Source organism: Berghia stephanieae, chromosome 9 (genome assembly GCF_034508935.2).
Source record: "Berghia stephanieae isolate SIO BIC M18660-M18661 chromosome 9, UCSD_Bste_1.3, whole genome shotgun sequence".
In the NCBI taxonomy this organism is placed as follows: Eukaryota; Metazoa; Mollusca; class Gastropoda; order Nudibranchia; family Aeolidiidae; genus Berghia; species Berghia stephanieae.
This window is the reverse complement of record NC_088368.1, coordinates 16,523,426-16,543,425: the sequence shown is the minus strand read 5'-3', so window position 1 is coordinate 16,543,425 and position 20,000 is coordinate 16,523,426. Positions and strand designations below refer to the sequence as shown.

General features: G+C 35.8%; 2 protein-coding genes across 2 annotated transcripts in view; one reads left to right on the top strand and one right to left on the bottom strand.

Annotated features, from left to right (window-relative positions):
- LOC144979794 (uncharacterized) overlaps positions 1 to 7,325 on the bottom strand; it is a 15,799-nt gene extending 8,474 nt beyond the window's left edge. The window contains exons 1-4 of the mRNA XM_078926890.1: positions 6,975 to 7,325; positions 3,085 to 4,799; positions 1,748 to 1,874; positions 951 to 1,048 (exon numbers count right to left, since the gene is read on the bottom strand). Coding sequence (XP_078783016.1) covers positions 951 to 1,048; positions 1,748 to 1,874; positions 3,085 to 4,736 — 1,877 coding nt within the window. The 5' untranslated portion in view covers positions 4,737 to 4,799; positions 6,975 to 7,325. The remainder of the gene's footprint in view (positions 1 to 950; positions 1,049 to 1,747; positions 1,875 to 3,084; positions 4,800 to 6,974) is intronic.
- A 637-nt stretch (positions 7,326 to 7,962) lies between these two features.
- LOC144979793 (uncharacterized) overlaps positions 7,963 to 20,000 on the top strand; it is a 36,620-nt gene continuing 24,582 nt past the window's right edge. Inside the window, exons 1-2 of the mRNA XM_078926889.1 lie at positions 7,963 to 9,232; positions 11,026 to 11,149. Coding sequence (XP_078783015.1) covers positions 8,286 to 9,232; positions 11,026 to 11,149 — 1,071 coding nt within the window. The 5' untranslated portion in view covers positions 7,963 to 8,285. The remainder of the gene's footprint in view (positions 9,233 to 11,025; positions 11,150 to 20,000) is intronic.

The following is a 20,000-nucleotide window of genomic DNA, read 5'->3' as shown; positions in this document are numbered from 1 at the left end:
AATAAAATTCAAAAGTTTTAGAGCTCAACAAACCATGAATAGAATAGCACAGATAGCTAGGGTTTGAGACTTATGGGGACAGCGTGGCTCAGCCGTACAGTCTTTGCTTCGTACCCAAAAGGTACCGAGTTCGATCACCCGCCGCTGCGCTGTGTGGCCTTGAGCAAGTCACCTCGCCCTAGCTCACTTTGTGGCGCTGCACAGCGGCTGACGCCTGGGTTATTCCAGTCTTCCCTTGGAATAGATCCTAAAGACAAATTTCCCCTTAGGGATGAATAAAGGGAATTTTTTTTATTTTTTTTTATTTTTTGAATTACATTTGGAATCAAACAATTTAAGCTTCCAACTCCACCATAGAATTGTCTTTTCTAAAGTCATCTTAAGTTTGAGCTAAAAATAATTGTGATATTTATGTTGTCACTTTAAGTACCAAATGAAATTCAATTTTCATTAACGTTAAGTTACAAAAGTTTCCATGACTTAAATGTTTTGTATATCAAATGAATACAATCACAAAGATAAATCAATTACCGTCACTTCTTTAATCACTCATTCATTTTTCATATAATGAAACATTTTGACCCACTGCCTCAAAGCAGTATTATTTGGGGTCAGAGAGAAGTTGAAACTAGAATTTATATCTAAAATTGTGAAACTTTTATTAAAAAGAGTGAATATTGTTTCCTAAAAAGTGAAAACTAAGCTTCAAATTTCTGAGTATTTTAACTTTAAATTTACTCTCAGCCTCTAGCTCACCCTTACATAATAATAGTTTGAGGAAATGGGTCACATTTGGGACCCAGTTTCCGAAGCCATTCTAAATAATTTAGTCAAAATCTAACTTACTAGTTCAAAACACAAGGAAAAGATAGATAATCGTTGCTTAATTTGATAGAAATCTTTAAGTTGTGAACTTGTTGAAGGATTGGCTTGTATTTGATTATACTCACTTGTTCATGTTGTTTTCTTGCGTTCCAATGGCATAAATGTCTTGAACGTAATCACATCTTTCAGGCAGAATAAAATCATCAAGAGGGGTTGATACATCCTGAAACAATAACAATACAAAGAAAAGTAACACCACGATAAAAGATATTACGACGACTTGTGGATGACCAAAAAGCCCTAAATAACCTAGCTCTATCCTTTCTATTTTCTTTCTTTTTTTTTTAATGGAAAGGGTGGCAATATGGCCCATTGGATTTTGACATTGCAATGTAATCTAGGATTTTTTATTTACGTCATTTTCTAGTTTCACTTGTTCCTTTTCTTCCCTTGTGCAGTAGAGGGCTTCAACAGCAGTCCATCTTCTTCCGCCCTTGGCCTGGATCATCATCTCCTCCAAGGTCAGACCTGAGGCTTGATTTTGCCTTTAAGTTTCTTCAAGTACACCAAGAAGAATGAATGACTAGATCAGAATAATAAGAATTCATGTTGTGTGACAAATTTGTTGTAAGATTTGCACTCAGATGGGCACAATGCATCTTTTGCATCTTATGGACTTGAACTTCCCAAGGTCTGACAGAGTCATTTAAAAAGCCAAGACTGAAAATTTCCATGCTTTTGTTTTTCTTGAACTTGATTATTATTTCCAAGTACGCTCCCTCAGACAACAAGGGTCAATCCTGCTGACATCATATATTTTTTAAATGAATTCCTTCTGTGCAAAAAAATTGTTGTTTATTTTTTGGGAGTTGGGGGTAAGGGGATATTTCATAATTGTACAGATAACAAAAATTCAACCAACCTTCAGTTCATTCATATTCCAAGTACCGACGAGTACGTTAATTTTCCTGTCTGGAAAATATCGTTCAAGCTCCTCAGACCCAAGCATGGATGGAGTGGCACTGCTAACACTGCCCTCTAGAAAACTCCTGCAAGTGAGAGGAATTCTCATCATAGTTATGTATGTATAAAAGAAATATTCCCTCTCATTTTGTTGCTCTTAATGTCCTTGTAACTTACTTTACTGAAAACGATGGTGTTCATACTTGCTGTGTCTATAAACATTTAACTGAACATTGTTTTGAAAATGCACTACAAAAAATTATTATTATTATTATTATTATTATTATTATTATTATTATTATCATTATTATTACTATTAGTAGTATTAGCATTATTATTATTATATTATAAATATTAGTATATTATTATTATTATAATAATAATTATTATAATTATCATTTTATTATTATTATTATTATTATTATTATTATTATTATTATTATTATTTTATTATTATTATTATTATTATTATTATATTACTACTTTAAACATAATCATTATCATTATTGCTCAAACATTAAAATTGAATAATATGACAGCGCTGTAAGAGAATGGAAGGTGTGCACCTAGCCCATTTGACAAGGGGAAGACATACTTGTTCAATTTAACAATAAATGATTATATGACTATGTAAAATTATGCTTGACAGTACAAGAGTGTTGGTGGAAATCAGGTTACCAAACAAAAGCCGTTAGTGCAGTATGAAACGAAAATTTGGCCCATTTGATGTAAACAAAGAAAGTATTAAAACATCTCACAGTGAATACTAAGCTGTGGACTGAAAAAAAAAAAAAAAAATAAAAATGAATACAACAGCTTGAAATATGAACAAAATACTTAACACTGAATGCTTTTGAAAGTCCGTTCAGATTTTTACAAAAAGTATTATCATTTTTAATTATTTTTGTTGTTCGCTGAAGAGGGGCTTTCAGCCCAAAACATTCTGTATTATGCATTTTGCTCTTTTTTGGTGCTCTTATATTCATTTTTGTTCAATACTTAGAATATCTCAAATATATTCCATAGGTTGCAAGAACTTTTCTCCTACTTTCATTTTTGCTAATCAATCAAAATCTATTTTCAAATCATCATTTTGGCGTGTTACTAAAAGAAAAATATTGTGAAAATAGAACAAAGCACTTATTGTCGAGATCTAGAGAAAATGTGAAATTTCCTTGTATGTTAAAACTGTAAATTATATAGCGCTTTTATTTAATTTTATATGTCTACATTTTAAAATTACTATTAGGGATGTAATGACTTCAATGAGGAAAATTTGATCTTTCAGTTCCTTACCTCGATCTGGCCTCTTTTGTGGTGATTATTGGAAGAACGCTACCAGATGAAAATGATTTTTGTGAGACTTTATCAGCACCACTGGTTGTGCCAGAATCTGACTTACTTCCTTCAGGTCTTGATGATGTACCTGACGATGTATGAGGACGGGCATTGGGGTCAATCTTATATGAGGTCCTGAGACTCCTAGACGTAAAATCTTTGGGTAAAGGTGGGGGTTGGGATCGGGGACTGAGAGGTTCAAGTCTTGCTGATGACGGAGGTGTGGAGAGAGATCGAGAATTTTCATTGGATGTATATAATACCTGAGTGCTGACAGGTACACCCTGTTGATGTGTGGAAGAGGAAGATACGTTGGTGGTAGTGGGAGAGGAGAAGGAAGCTGATTTGATGCGATATGGTTGCTGATAGGGGTCTGGATTATTGCCATTTAAATTCAAACTAAGACCTTGCACATTGTTACTGTCCGATGAGAGATGGGACGAAGATGGGCTGGCAAGAGGTTTGAACTTGTCAGGGAGAGCCCTGGCAGGACTGCAACTTCCTGACCTTCTCCTTGATTTCAGATATGGCGCTGATGTAGATTTTGCTGGAGAATCATCACCTCTTAAACTTGAAGCTGATAAAACAGGGCTGCAGTCATTATTTTTATTGGCATATGAGGTAGGGCGGTGAGAGGGTTTGCTAATTATCTGAACAGATGAATTGTCTGGATTTAAACTGGATGGTGACACATCAGGATTAGAGTCAATGCTCTTATTCCCCAAGGAATTTCGCCTTGCAAGTAATTTGGGGTTTGTTTCCTTTGGTTTAGACAAAGATGCATGATTTTCTACACCAGCTGATGGGATGGAAGAGTTGATCTTATCTTTTATTTTAAATGGATTTGACTCTACTTCATCAACAATGAGGTCAGAGATATCGAAAATGTTCTTATCTTTCATCCATTTTTCATCAGAATGTTCACTACCTTCTTTAGGTTTGTCAAATTCATCACCAGATAAAAAATTGTATTCCTGGTTTCGCTTGACAGGCGTGTACCCTCTGGGAGTTCGAGGCGTAGTTTTTGAACTTCTTGGTGTTACTGGAGGCTTTGGCATAAACCCACCACTAGTAACTGAGTCCACTGACCCAGATTGATCACCTTTCTGTTTATAAGTTTTCCTCCGATTTGCTGAATTTGAATCTGAAGACTCATTACTGTCTGAGAACAAACTTTTAGCTTTGGATTCTGAGTGTTTGTTTTTACGATTGATATTATCATGAGACTCATTGTTATCTGATGTTGGGGTAATCTGTTCAACTGAACGTTGTGTAGAACCTCGTGGCTTGGGACGAGGTTTTGAGGTGTCATGTGATGTGTCATTGTCTCTAGGTATTGGATGAGGATCTTTGGTAGAAAATTGATAAAATTCTGGTTTAGATGAGTCACCTTTTGAATTTTTTATGTCTGCAGCTTCATATTTAGTTTTGGAACTTTCCAAATTGTGAGTAAAGCCTACTTGGCTTCCATTTTCTTCAATCCGTTCACTTCGAAGAGAAGCAGTTGAGCTAAATTCTCTTTCTTTCTTTTCTTTAAGTTTTGCAAGAGTACTCTTCTTTTTTGTGCGTGGACGTACATTTCCACCTTGTTTTTCGTTTTCCTCCATCATTTATTCTATTCAATGCAAGTCATGACAAAGATATAACCCAAGACTTCCACATCCTCAGATACCCTGAAAATATGTACAAGGAAATAATTTTAGAATGTGCATACAACAATAACAAAGACAATATACTTTTAACCTCTATTTATGTTGACATCAGCCTCACAAGATGTGAATAACCCAGTTCAATCCTTCTTCTGTTAAGTTTGTGAGTTGCAAAATCTTTCAGTATGCATTATTGACACTGCCCATCAAAAATGTCTAATACACATTTGCTACCCTCTCTGTACTTGGTGACAATGTCAGTCTCATGCCCCTGAACTAACTTAGCATATATTTATAGTTGGAGTCCAGTGTCATGATCAAACATCAGGGTTGAAGACTGGAGTGCTTTGAACCAAAGCATTCAGTGGTCCTAGTCTATCTCTAATTCCGTACTCTATCAAATATATTCTGGAACTGGGTCGCCTGGTATTGTCAGTACAGTTTTATAAGTCTTCACTGCACTACATGGTATGCTTGATTTCTTTGTACCAGTTGAGTTGGAGCGATTTGATTGGTTGGATTTGTACTTTTAACAAATTGCCTGGCAGCTGATCAAAAAGAACAAGATTGGTCTGTTTCAATATAGTCTTCAATGAGAAATGTTATCTACAGTTTATTCACAATTTAAATCAAATTTTTGCTAATGGATGGCTTACTGATCACAATACACTCACTTTCTTTACTTGACCATCGTAATAGGTATAGTCTCGGTGTGGCTGCAGAATCAAATCAAATGACAGCCAATATTTTTTGTGTCTTCTTCTCTGCCACTGACACATAGCTCTTCATAATAAATAAAATAAAATAACATACCCGTTATTCATCTCCAAGGGGAATTTTGTCTTTAGGGTCTATTCCAAGGGAAGATTGGAATAACCAGACGACAACCACAGTGCAGTGTCGCAAAGTGAGCAAAGGCGTGGTGACATGCTCAAGACCACACAGCACAATGGGTAGCCGAATTCATTACCTTTCAGGTATGAAGCAAAGTTCACACTGCTGAGCCAAGTTGCCCCATGCCACACTATTCTCTTTGTGATTTATATAATACTACAATGGGACAATGTATTTATTTATGTCAAGCAACTGTTTTTTATCAGGCCAACTAATTTAAGATAAATCAAACGCTGAACTTCAATTCTGAATGACTTCATTTTTATGAATAAAAGGTGCACAATCGAAAAGTCACCACAGTCACAGTGAAAATAACATTAAGAAGAGAGGAGTTCGGAAATTGTCCTTATGAGAGTTGGGGACTGCAAATGTCTTGCACTTGTTTATCTTTCGCTAATTCCAATTCTATAAGAAATCAAGCTAAATAGTATTTTATGTATTATATATTAGAAATGAATCTGGAGATTTTGGCATGAGCTCTTGGCTTTAGTTGATGTTGGATTTTTTGGGTAAAATTTTATGTGGATAAGAGTAGAGGAGGAGAAATAATAAATCTATCTAGAAATTTATTTTGATACCATGAACTAATTTAATCAACTATTTGGTTATTTTCGTAAAATAGTGGTCAATGTCGAGCAGATTAATTTTACCGATGTTTTGACAAGCAACCCTGTTGCCACAATGGATTTTTTTCTGGACATTTTCTTTACTTCTTTCCGAGACATCGGGAATTGTTTACGTTTTCAAAAACATAATATAATCAGTAAGGGGGTAGAGGTGGACTACCCATCCCGAGTCATATTTTCACTATGATTGACAGATGTCAAAACTACGACACTTGGGATCTTCCAAAATATGGGTTCATCCAACGTAAATGGCAATTTGTTTATGAAATACTTAGCCTAATATGATATTAGAAAATATAATGTATATAATTTAAATTCCATGCTTTACCCCTTTCTGCTAATTTCTCGCGCATTTCTATTCGATTGTGATGGCAATGTACCGACGTGTACATGTTAGTAAGTCTGATAACTGGATGCAACTATGGGCTTGATTTGACGCTGTTGGAATGGACAATATTTTGCATTAGTTTAGTTTAATAGTATTTCCATCACAACAATGAGCCCATTACAATTCGGGTTATCAGACATATTATACCATCATTCTGTTTTAAGGCAACATTTAAAAAAAAATAGCTGCTGATCAAAATAAAAAATATGTCCCTGGCCAACAAAATATCGGTAAAATTACTTCGCTCTTCAGGGACCACTTTTTAACGAAAGCACCAGTATTTGTACTCACATGAAAACTGAAAATTTCTTGATCTAGAGTCTTGGTCGAATCTTGAGTGGCAAGTTATAGTCTAGGAGATAGATAGGGGTCTATCTATTAATTTAATTTATGGAACAGAAATTTGAAATTGAAATATTGACTTTGACTCACACCAGTAATTGGTATCAATTAACAACCAACTACTTTAATTAATATGAATAGAAATGAGTTCCTGGTTGATAAGTGGTGCGTGCATTTATAAAAACGACACGAAGAGCCCTTGGTCAAAAAAGCTATTGTGAATTGTGAATCGTAATTCATTCATGATCATGTTGTTGAGGTAAACAGTAAACAGGAATTTCAAGGAAAACCTTTGCGCATGACATCATGAAGATTTATTGTTGGTCACTAGGTAAATTCGCATTTTTAGGAAATTAATTATTTTTATATTATGGTTTAAGATCGGTGTGCACATATTTGCAGGTCTGATAGCCGGACGTAATTATGGGCTTGATTTAACATTGTTGTAATGGACAAAATTTTTCGTTGGTTTTAGGTCAGGTCCATTACAACAATGAGCCCATATCAGACTTGCAAATAAGTTCACGCCTTTCGAGTTTCAAGATCATTCAAATGTTGTTTATACAGGGTTTTTTTCTTTTCTCGCTCAAATTTCTAAAACTTCTAAATTACAAAAATTAGATTGAAAATTATAATGAGTATATTGACAGCATTAAATGATAACATATATTTATCCTAGATATCCTAGCCGTTTAGATTTTCATTCAAGATTTAACAACGAAAAAAAAATGTAAAAATGAATATGATTCACTTTTTCACACACAAAAAATGAATGATTGGAATTGTTGGTGGGGGGAGGGGCATTTTGGTTAAAAACCACTGAAGTTTCTGTGTTCAAAACATAATCATAATATATATAATTAGTTGGGTTTTAGAGAAAAAAAAAATTTGCGGCAACTCTTTTTGGTGTTTTGGTATCTAATGAAGACAACCGGAAGGATTAATTGAGCGTGCCTGCCAACCTGAACATCATGGCTGCCTTTCCTTTTTTGTCATCATGGCAGTTAGGTGGGTAGATTCAGGTGCTGGAGTAATGTATATTTTAGTTAGATAAGGATGGCTCTTTAATGGAATACAGTTTTGTGAGATTTTCTTAGTGTTGTGAATAGTGCCTTGAAAAACCCATAAACATAAACCTATGAATCCATCTTACTTGATCGATACAAAATTCACCGCAGTTGGATTTCAACCAGTTTTCTCATTCACTCGTATCGGATTATTTTACTGACGCGAAGGTGAGGCCGATGCCTGTGTTTAGTCATGAATGAGGAAAATGGCAAACATGAATTCAATTTCTTCCTTGACAAACAGCTTCAACAAAAACTCCTGGAAGCAAATGAAGAGCTTCTCGAAAAGGAGTTCGCATCCTCCCTTGTTCAAAACAACGGTCTTCAGTCTTCAAACTCAAATAAAAATAACAATGTCAATACCGGTGCTCAACAAAATCATAAACTACCCAAATATCAAGATTGTGTTCATGTGTGTGGTTGGTGTCCTAATCCTAATACTGTGTACAGAAAGTCTGAGAGTGATGCTCCACCTCGGTCCAGGGGGCATTTGGCAATCACTAGAGACTCGCTATACTCAAGAGATTCCAAGTCACGTCCTCAGAATGTTGATAATTTTGTCTTCCGACATTATTCTGATCCGCGAAGGTACATTGAACAATACCGAAAAGAGCATGCTTGCTATGATTCTACAAATTCTTCAGCAACAAAAAATGAATTTCTTGAAACTCGTAGATTTTATGCATACAATCAGTATTCACCATTAGCAGTCAGTTCAAATGCAAATAATACTCTTCATCAGTCAAATTCCTATGTGCCCCAGCCTCAACTAGAACCACCAGCACAGAGTAGTGAAACTATCACCAAATCTCATCATCCTCAGACACCTTCATTGCAATACACAAATCGACGAGAACAAAAGAGAAATACAATAAGTGCCAGTTTAAATGCAAAAAATCAGCATCAGTACAAATTGACTAAAACCCCTCCAAATGCTAATAAGCAAGATCGTGTCAGTGACTATACTGAAGAGTATATTGAATCTTTAGAAATTATTAAAAAGCAAAGGCATACAGGATCTGCCAAGGAAAGATCTTCAGCAGCGGTAAATGGGACAGGGGTACAAAAATCTGCTGCGACTAAAATTAATGTGCCTTCAGCAAACTTTGGAGGAAAGACTCTTCGAACAGCAAATACGGGGTAAGTGCTAAATATGTGAGTGAATGAACTCTTATTGAATTAAAATATCCAATTATTACAATAACTTTTGTTGGATGGATAACAAATAAAAATGTAGAATTGTCAGTCTGATTTTATCATTTGAAATCAGTAAAGAAAAACCATGGCTGTCAATGCACGTCCTTATTTAAACATTGCCATTATTTTCTTGGCTTGTAAATAGGAATCACCTGTGAAAATTATGGTCAGTTTGCGATAATGATACATTTATATCTAAGAATCAAATTTTGATTCAGATGTTCTCAATCGCAAGACAGACTTAGTAAAATTATGTTCTTTGTTATGTGCTCAGTGAAAATTAGAGTGGATGGTTGACAAAAGTAGGTATTAGAGGCATGTTTTTAATAGTAACTATTTAGTTACAAAAAAGTAGCGGGTTATTTTATAGTTGGCTATTACAAATAATTAAAGTTGGTTTAATATGCATTGACCACTGTGTTAACACCACCACCATTACACTGTTGCTGTTGGTGTTTTGGATTGCATTACTATTACTATTACTATTACTATTACTACTACTACTTCTGCTCCAACTACAATGAAGATGATGATGAGGACAAAAATGACAACAATGATAATAACAATTGCTTCTTGAAAGGTTTCTCACTTTCGGTCACACCAACGTCAAGGTCAATAAGCCCATGTAAATTTCAGTTTGAGACAAGATAAGCCTAACTTTTACTCAATTCTTAATGAATCTGTTGATGTGTAAATGAAATGAAATAATTCTTTTCTTTCAAATTATCACAGTGAAAACTGTATAAAGCAGATAACAGTTGAGGAAAGTAGTTTGACAGATTGTGGTACCGTTATTTACAGAATTGGAAAATTTCTATTGTGCTACTACTGCTGCTGCTGCTGCTGCAATTACTACTACCACTACTACTACTGCTGCTACTGCTACTAATACTGCTACTACCACTATTACTTTTTAGTCAATGACAACAATCACGATGATGAATTTGACAACAAGATGCAGCTTATTGTACTCGCTGGATTCATGCATCCGAATTCCAGCATGCTCCACCATTCATACAGTATGATGGAGCTGGGTAACCAAATTTTAACTACATAATAAGTCGTTACTTGCCATGAGCATCCGATTTTGACATGTTCAAATTCTAGCATGCTTTTTGGCTTCATCAGAGAGAGTGCTAAAATCCAGCGAGAAATGTAGTTGTAACCACTACTACTACTACTACTACTACTACTACTACTACTACTACTACTACTACTACTACTACTACTACTATTACGGCTATGTGGTCTAGTGGTATGACACTCGCTTTCAGATCGGAAGGTCCTGGGTTCGAGCCTCGCGCTCTGCGCATAGTTGAGTCCTTGGAAAAGGCTCTTTACTCACATTCTCTCACCATACTCAGGTGTAAAATGAGTACCTGGCCGTTAACAGCGTTGTCTTTGTCCGAAAAAATGTAATATCGCTTAACAGGCGTCATGTGCCGTCCTACACGTTAAATGTTGCTGTTGACCAGGGACCCCTTGTAAAGCGTTTTGAGCACATTTAGTGGATATTGCGCTATATAAAGCTCAAAAAAGCTCAACTATTACTACTACTACTACTACTACTACTACTACTACTACTACTACTACTACTACGACTACTACTACTACTACTATTACTACTACTACTACTACTACTACTACTACTACTACTACTACTACTACTACTACTACTTCTACTAATACTACTACTACTAAAACTACTACTACTATCGTTACCTCTCCACATCCAGGTCCAGCTCTGAGAATAGTCTACCAAGCCATTTCCCTGTCCACAAAACAGGTCACAATACCACAGGGAGAATGTTGGATTCTTTGGCATGTGTTGCTGGAAACGGAGCTGGTGCTGACAAACAGGTACAGTGGCATTCTTATCTTTTTATTGCTGTTTTGACTTTTTGTTGTTGTTTCTAATTTTTTGTTGTTGATGATGATTATAATGGTAATGACGTCGAGGATGACATTGTTTTTTGTTAATTTTATAATTTTAATTTCAACTTTCAGGGTTTTAAAATTTTTTGTTTCATTTTTGTGTTTTGTTTTGTTTTAGCTATTGGTAGCTTTTTACTAGTTTTTTTTTTTTTTTTTTTTTTAATTTGTCTGTTTTTTTTGTTTGTTTTTTTTCCTTTGTCTGCTTTGGTTTTGTTTTTTTTTAAATTCAAAATAATGTTTGATATATGCATTTTACATATTAATATGTAATAAACTAGTAATTATTATGTTTTCGAAGTTTGAAAATTACATAATATGAATGTCTCTCATCAATGAATTTACATCTTTTCCCAAATTTTTTTTTGTAGTTTGTTTTTAATCAAGGTGTATGTGTATGGGGGGGGGGGGGGGGGGGGGGGCTGTAGAGGAAGGCTACAATGATAATGTTGGATGTCGCTTAAAGAAGAGAGAGAGAGAGAGAACGAGAGAGAGAGAGAGAGAGAGGGGGGGGGGGGGGGAAGCAAGGCTCTTCATTTAAGATCGTCCACCCTGTTTTCAGCTTAAAGTCTGCAAATTCACTCTAGAAACCTTGTCAAGTCTTTGTGTGTGTGTGTGTGTGTGTGTGTGTGTGTGTGTGTGTGTGTGTGTGTCTGTGAAACAACTGTCGATGCTGATGTATCATCATGATATAGGTGATTGGAGTTGGAGGGTTTTTTAAAATTTGTTTTTGTCAGCTGGTCACTTTCAATATGTTTAAGATATCCGAGCTGCACTGTCATTTTCATTATCAATATTACATGCTTAATCTTCTTCATGTTTCCTGATAATGCCAATTCAATTTTGAGTGATACTAAGCTGCTAGAAGTTGTGGACTGTAAAAAGTAATGAACAAAAATGGATATAACAGCTTCGAAAAAGAATAAATAAATACCAATCACGGACCGTTTTGGCTCAAAACCCCTCTTCAGCCAATAACAAAAAAAAACAATAATACATCACTTAAAATCCAGACAGACAGCAGAGGAAGATTTGGCACGGCTTGTCCACAAGTAAACATGGAAACATTTCAAGATCCTTTCACTTGCGGACAAGCCTTTGTTCTTTATAATTCCGTTTTGACATTACTTTGTTTCAGATTTTTTTCCCATATCTTGATTCTATCTTCAAATATTTAGATGAAAGTTTATGGTTATGAATTTTCATTCCTTTCATTAATGAGAATTTTTTAAAATTAGGATGATTTATCATATGCGTGTTTAGTATATAGATAGAACTCAGGTCTTTGTATTTGTTTTTTGCCATCCATCTTCATGAGTACTGTATTAACCTGACTATAAACCTTAAAGCTTACACATAGTTTTGTGTGTTGATCCATTATATTTCCGGATGGCAATGTTGTGAGTTTCTTAGCCAAGCGCACAGCCTCTCTACATATTATTTTGATTTTTAATTATTTTAAAAAAATGTAGACTGCAATTTAATTAAATTTCTCTCCATACAAAATGGACGATTAAATAAGGAATGTTTCAGTTTCATTTCTAAATAAGGTCAACTGTGTGGTTGAGCAGTAGGGTCTTTGCTTCGAACCCAAAATGTACTGAGTTCGCCTCCACGCTGAGTTGTGTGGCCTTAAGCAAGTCTCTACAACCATGTTCACTATGTCATATTGTCATGGTACTGCGGCTGACGTCTGGGATATTCTTGTCTTCCTTTGAAATTGAACCTAAAAAAATTTCGTCAAAGGGATGAATAAAGGGAATAAAGTTCTTTTATTTATTTAATATTTTAAAGGCATTATTATAAAAAGGATTCAAATAGTATTGAATAAAGGAGGAGGGGGGGGGGGTATATTTGATGAATGTGTATTTGTGTGTAATTGGTGTTTTGTATAAAATGTAGGCCGATACTATAATATGTCTTTAATGGAGGCACAGTTATGTGTGTGTGTGAGTGTGTGAATATGTGTTTATGGGTGTGTGAATATGTGTTTGTGGTGTGTGAATATGTGTTTGTGGTGTGTGAATATGTGTTTGTGGTGTGTGAATATGTGTGTGTGGGTGTGTGAATATGTGTTTATGGGTGTGTGAATATATGTTTATGGGTGTTTGAATATGTGTTTGTGGGTGTGTGAATATGTGTTTGTGGGTGTGTGAATATGTGTTTATGGGTGCGTGAATATGTGTTTGTGGGTGTGTGAATATGTGTTTATGGTGTGGAATATGTGTTTGTGGGTGTGTGAATATGTGTTGTGGTGCGTGAATATGTGTTTGTGGGTGTGTGAATATGTGTTTATGGGTGTGTGAATATATGTTTGTGGGTGTGTGATTATGTGTTTGTGGGTGTGTGAATATGTGTTTATCGGTGTTTCTATATGACATGTAGGGCTCTAATATGTCTGATGGAAGTATGGTTGCGTTAGTGTTTACATATGATAGGGATGCTTTGGATTGTGCACACTGTGAGTACCTCTGTGATTCAGTCATCCATGAAGATCAGCATAAAACACTATTCCCCTGCAACTTTCCCCCCCCCCCCCCCCCCCCCACCTCCTCGCCAATTCACACACTTTTCATTTTAATCGATTAATATTTGAAAAGTTTGCTGGGCAAATTGAGGCAAAAAGGTTATTTAATTTTTGTTGCCCGTGTTGTTTTGTTGTTGTTGGTTTTTGTTTGTTGTTTGTTTTATTTTGTTTTTGGTTGTTTTTGTTGGTTTTTTTTTTTTTTTTTTGGGGGGGGGGGGGGGCGTGTTTTGTGTGTGTGTGTGTGTGTGTGTGTGTGTGTGTGTGTTTGTTTGATTTGTTGTTTACAAAAAAACAACAAAGTACAACAGTATAATTTCCAACCCCAAAGAAGTGTATCACTGACAACTTTATATTATTCTATTCAAAGCATTGTTCAGATTAACCGTTAGTGACAAAGAAATAGCAATTATTGATCTCGCCATTGAAATAATATGCGCTTTGAAAAAGGCTGTTTTCTCTTATAGTTATAGTCAGATCAGAAGAAAAAAAGAGAGATTTCGAAGGGGAAGTGGGGAGGGGGGAACGGACTGATGGTGGGGTGGCGAAAGAGTGATAATAAATAATAGATAGATAGATCGATAGATAAAAACGTGAGTTATTATATAGCGCAATATCCACTTAACGTGCACAAATCGCTTCACAAAGGGTTCATGACCAATAGCAACATGTAACATGCTGAACGAGACATGCGCCTGTAAGATGATATTACATTTTTTCCGATAGAGACAACCCTGTTAACGGCCAGGTAGGTACTCATTTTACCCCTGAGTACAGTGAGAGAATGTGAGTTAAGAGCCTTTTCCAAGGACTCAACTAAGCGCAGAGTAAGTACGAACCCAGGTTTTTCAGATCCGAAAGCGAGTGTCAAACCAGAAGACCACATAGCCGCACGATAGATAGATAGAATTATAGAATTATATATATATATATATATATACACACACACACACACACATATGTGTGTGTGTGTGTATTTGATTAATTTTAATGCTCTCACCTCTGGTGTATGTTTGCCTACAACGTTGTTTCTATGCTGAGATCGTCAGGCCCGATGACCCTAGCGGGGAAACAACGTTGTATGCTAACACACACAACAGGCAAGAGTATTAAAACAATTCCCGCTCCTAAAACTGTCGAGCACTGCATGGGATTCGCGCTCATATCTCACAAACATGCGCGCACACGCACACACACACACACACACACACACACATTCACTCACAGATAGATAGATAGATAGATAGATAGATAGATAGATAGATAGATAGATAGATGATATATATATATATATTATATATATATAATATATAAATATATATATATATATATAATAGAGAGAGAGAGAGAGAGAGAGAGAGAGAGAGAGAGAGAGAGAGAGAGAGACTTGCTACTCCATTTTATTATGATCTTGATTGGTTGGTTGGTAGGTATTTTTTTTCTCCTACTTTTAATGTCAGTCAAACATATTTCATCCATTGTTATGCCTAGCAAATAACGTGTAGGTTTCATTTTGTCCCTTCATTCTGTCTCACAACTCGACATTTAAAAAAATCAACAAGAAAAATATTCAAGGTTTTAAAAAAAAAATCCACAAAAAACACGCCATTGTATTTGTACGTTACGAAGTTGGCAATGATTTTCCAATCAATATTGCAGACCAGATTGTGATAGATAGACCGATAGACAGTCATTCAAGCAGAATAACATTCAAATTCTACAGGGGTGCCTCACGAGGGGTCTCGCGGTCAATCGATAATATTAACCCCAATGTGTTTGCTAGCGACTGATTTGGGCCAGTCTATAAAATGCAATCTATTATTGAAGCCGTCTTTTGATGTCCGGCTGTGAGTCCAGATAACAAATGAATAGGTCTTCGTACTTGAATGACTCCATTGATCGCTTCTGTGGTGAAAATAAAAACAGAGAAAAACAACCAACTGTAAACTCACAACGCTCAAAGCAAAGACCTTTCACTCTCTCTCTGGGACAAAAGTGTGATTATTTTCTATCGCCATTTAGAGCGTGGCGTATTTTGATCCAGTTACGATTCGACTTCCGGTTCGTTTAATCCCCTTACGTTCTTGGTTGGCTCTTCTGAAGATTCCAGACGGAGAAAACTTGCGGTAGTTCCTTTAAGTTCAGTTTTGGTTTGCTTTTGTTGTTTTGTTCTTTTGTTTGTTTGGGGTTATTTTTGGTGGTGGTGGAGGGGGGGGGGGGATTCTTTTGTATATATGTTGTTGTTTTTCGGGGGGGAGGGGAGGGGGGAGATAGTTTTTTTGTAATCGTTTGTTTTTATTTGTATTTTTGTTGTTGTTGTTGATGTTTTTAAAGAAAATAAAGTATACAGAATGGATCGTATAATTATCTAAAGTACATTTAAATGGATGCACAATATCTCTTATTTTTAAAATCATCAACAACAACAAAACAACAAAAAAATCAAACACAACTAGCTCTCTTAAAATGATACATGTCACTGCCTAGTCTGGACTCATTTGGGGTTAACGTTTGTAAAGTGCTTTATTCGAGAAGATACTGACGAGGGTCAGAGTTTTGCCAACATTACACCATCCGATCATTTACCACGCCTAACATCGCTTGACTTTGTTACACGACGATAAAGTTGCTAAACCCAATTTCAACAGACCACGTCACAAGACGAGAGAGACACCGTGCGCTCGGCAAAACCGGAGCAAACGTTAAGATTTATCCTCCCCCCCCCCCCCCCACCCCTCCCTCCACACACACACACACACACACACACACACACACATACACACACATACTGTCCAGACTAAATAATGTACGTTAAGTCAGCGAATCGCATAAGGTCCTTTAATTGCCGTATCTGAAAAAACCTATAATATTTTTAAAATTTGACCAGAAAATTCGTCTTTCAAATATCGATCGATTTAAATGACTCTCATTTTGGCAAAAAAAAAAACTCCCAAACCGTCCGTACCGTTTGAGAGTTTTTGCCAAGATGAGGGTCATTTAAATCGATCGATATTCGAAGGACGTGTTTTCTGGCCAAATTTTTAAATATTATAGGTTTTTGTTTTTTTTTCAGAGTACGTCAGCAACTTAGTCATGCTTGTCCATTGCTTAAGTGTGGCCTGTCTCGTCGATCTGGTATTATGTCGAAGTGAAATAGACGAACAAAAAAAAAAACGTTTGCTTTTAGTCAAAATAATCAGAAATTGGAAATTTTATTTTATTTTTTTTTTGTATGTAAAAATTGTAAGAAACAAAACTTTCCCCCGTCGATGAAGGTACAAATTTTTTTTAATTTAAAGGAGTCCCTCGGGACCACAGACTATGCTCGGGACCATTAGGTCAATGGAGCCGGGTTTTATGCCTGTTTCTAAAGCCTGAATAGCAATTTTTAGCTACCCTTTTGATAGGACGCTTGTCTGCAAATTACTTTCCGCCAGATCTAACAAGATCCAGCCACACCTTTGCTGCTGGGTGGGGGGGGGGGGTGTAGGGGGTCAGAGAAAAAATCTAAATCTCGGCTGAACCCGGGATCGATCTCGGTCCTCCCTTTGAGCCTGGAGCGAGTGCTCTACCAACTGAACCATCGGGACCCTCCACTTCGATTCCCGAGGGTAGGCCTACATATTATTAAAGAACTAAATTGACGTCACTCAGCTCTTTGTTATTGTTTTTAGCCAGAGTAGTTCTCACTAAATTGTATAAATCAGAATATAGATATTTAAGGTTATACATAATTTATTTTTTTCTTTTGTTTTGATCCCTTATGTTATATCCTACTGGCGGATGTTTTTTTTTCACTAAACGCACAGCATCAAAAGTTGCACTCAAATTCTATAAGTCAAGCTTAAAAATCGAATTTCGACCGTCGGGTTCACCCACCGTTTTGATACGACTGGCTATAATTTTATAATAATAATCTGGAGAGGAGGGGCGTGGTACGGAAGCCTAAGGGTGATGTGTTTGCCTTGGCTCCATGCCACGCACTTCATTCTTTCTTTAAGTATTATATTAATGTCATGCGGGGTTAAGGTAGATCGATGACGCCTCTTGTCTCTTGAGTCATAGAATCATAGATATATCACCACACAAAAAATTCTGCTCTGTCGTACTCTGAAAAAAAATACGTATTCAAAACTTTGGCCACAAAACTCGCCTTTCAAATGAAATATCGATTGATAAAAATGACCCTGAGCTTGTCCAAAAAAAAATAAAAAATAACTCATGGAAGTCCCAGTTTTGAGAGTTTTTGTTTGTTCGTTTTCTGTTTTTTTGTGTTGTTTTTTGTTTTGTTTTTTGTTGTTTTTTTTTTTTTTTACAAGGTGAGGGTCATTTTAATCGATGGATATTTAACGAGCGAGCCCTCTGGTCAAAATTTGAAAAACATGTTGTTGTTTTTTTGTCCCTTTTTTTACGGGGGTTGGGGGGGGGGGTGTTTGTTTGTTTCAGAGAACGGCAGAACTGTATAACACATCCTTTAAAAAAATATGTCCAGTATAGTAATCAATTTATTATTTCAATTATAGATGGATAAAAAAAAACAACTTAAACCTGAGATTTCTTCAGAATTGATTCGAAGCCTTAGGTTAGCGACTTTTTGACACGTTTAGTATCATTTCAAACCATTTATCTAATGCTTTCTGATTTAATGCTGATTTGATTTTTTATTTTAATTAAAATTTTATTTTATTTATTTGTTTATTTATCTATTTATTTATTTATCTATTTATTTATTTATTTATATATTTATTTATTCATTTGTTTATCTATCTATTTATCTATTTATTTATTTATTTATTCATTCATTCATTCATTCATTCATGCATTCATTCATTTATTAATTAATTAATTGATTAATTAATTAATTTATTTATTTATTTGCCAATTTGAAAAAAATGCGTTTTGTCGTTTGAATGGCAGAATTGCTGGGCACACGGGAACTAGATCGGTATGTTTGTAATCATGAGACATGTCAACAAGGTGTCAGGGTGGGCTTTGGGGTAAGGGGAAGGGGGGGGGGGGGGGGGGTATGATATAATGAGCTTTTGTCATGTATCTAACACTCCATAGACATATTATGCTACCGTCGTGAAAAAAAAATGTTGATGTCTATAATATACTCAAAGAAGACATGGCGAACAACTGTCTCAAAACGGTATTAGGCCGGGTAGACTTGGTGCCAAAAATTGAATTTTCGATTACATAATAAAATTTGAATTTAATAATTAAAAAAAATAAATTAATAAACCAACTGTCTTCATTCAAGACAGATAGTCTAGTTGATTTCTTAAACTTCAGAGAACCAAAATATTTCTCAATACTTCTTATTTCAAATTTAGATTTATTTTTACAGACTTGCATTTACTTATTTGCAGGTCTGATAACCCAATTCCATCATGGGCTCATTGTTGTAATGGAAATCTCAACAACAAAAATTGACGCATAATATTGTCCATTACAACAATGTTAAATTAGGCCCATAAATGGGTTCGGATGTCAGACCTGCATATTTTTCCTCATCTAATTCATTCCAAGATAATATTAGATTGATACGATGGATAACAGGAAGGGGGGGGGGGGATTTTTTTTTCAATTTGTTTTTCCTACCTGATAAGTAAAGTGAAAATGGGCAAAAGCAATTGCTTGCTAGCCTATGGATAGGACGAAAGTCAATCGCAAAGTACTCTCGGCATGATCTATCGGACACAGCTATCAAATCATAACTGGGTCGACAGGGGGGTCAGAAAAAAATCTTGACGTCAGCCAAGATTGATCTCGGTCCCTGTGCGTATGTAGTGAGTGCTCTACAAACTGAGATATCGTGACCCTGTGACATGACACTATATCATCCATTATTTTCCAGATTGTGATTTCATTTGTGTCAGTGCCTGGTCTTGTCTTGTGCGGCTATATTCTAGTGGTATGACAGTCGCCTTCGGATCGGAAGGTCCTGTGTTCGAGTCCGCTCTGAGCGGCGCATAGTGAGTCCTTATAAAAGGCACTTTACTCGCATTCCTCACAGTACTCAGGTGTAAAACGAGTACCTGGTCGTAAACAGTGTTGTCTCTGTCGGGGAAACAAACTGTGATATCGCATAACGGGCCTCATGTCTCGTCCGACACGTTAAACGTTTCTGCTGGCTAGGGACCCCTGGTAAAGCGATTTGATCTCGTTTAGTGGATATTGCGCAATATAAAAGCTCACATTTTTATGTATCATGTTCATGTTCACGAATTTCCATTTTTTTTTTTTTTTTTG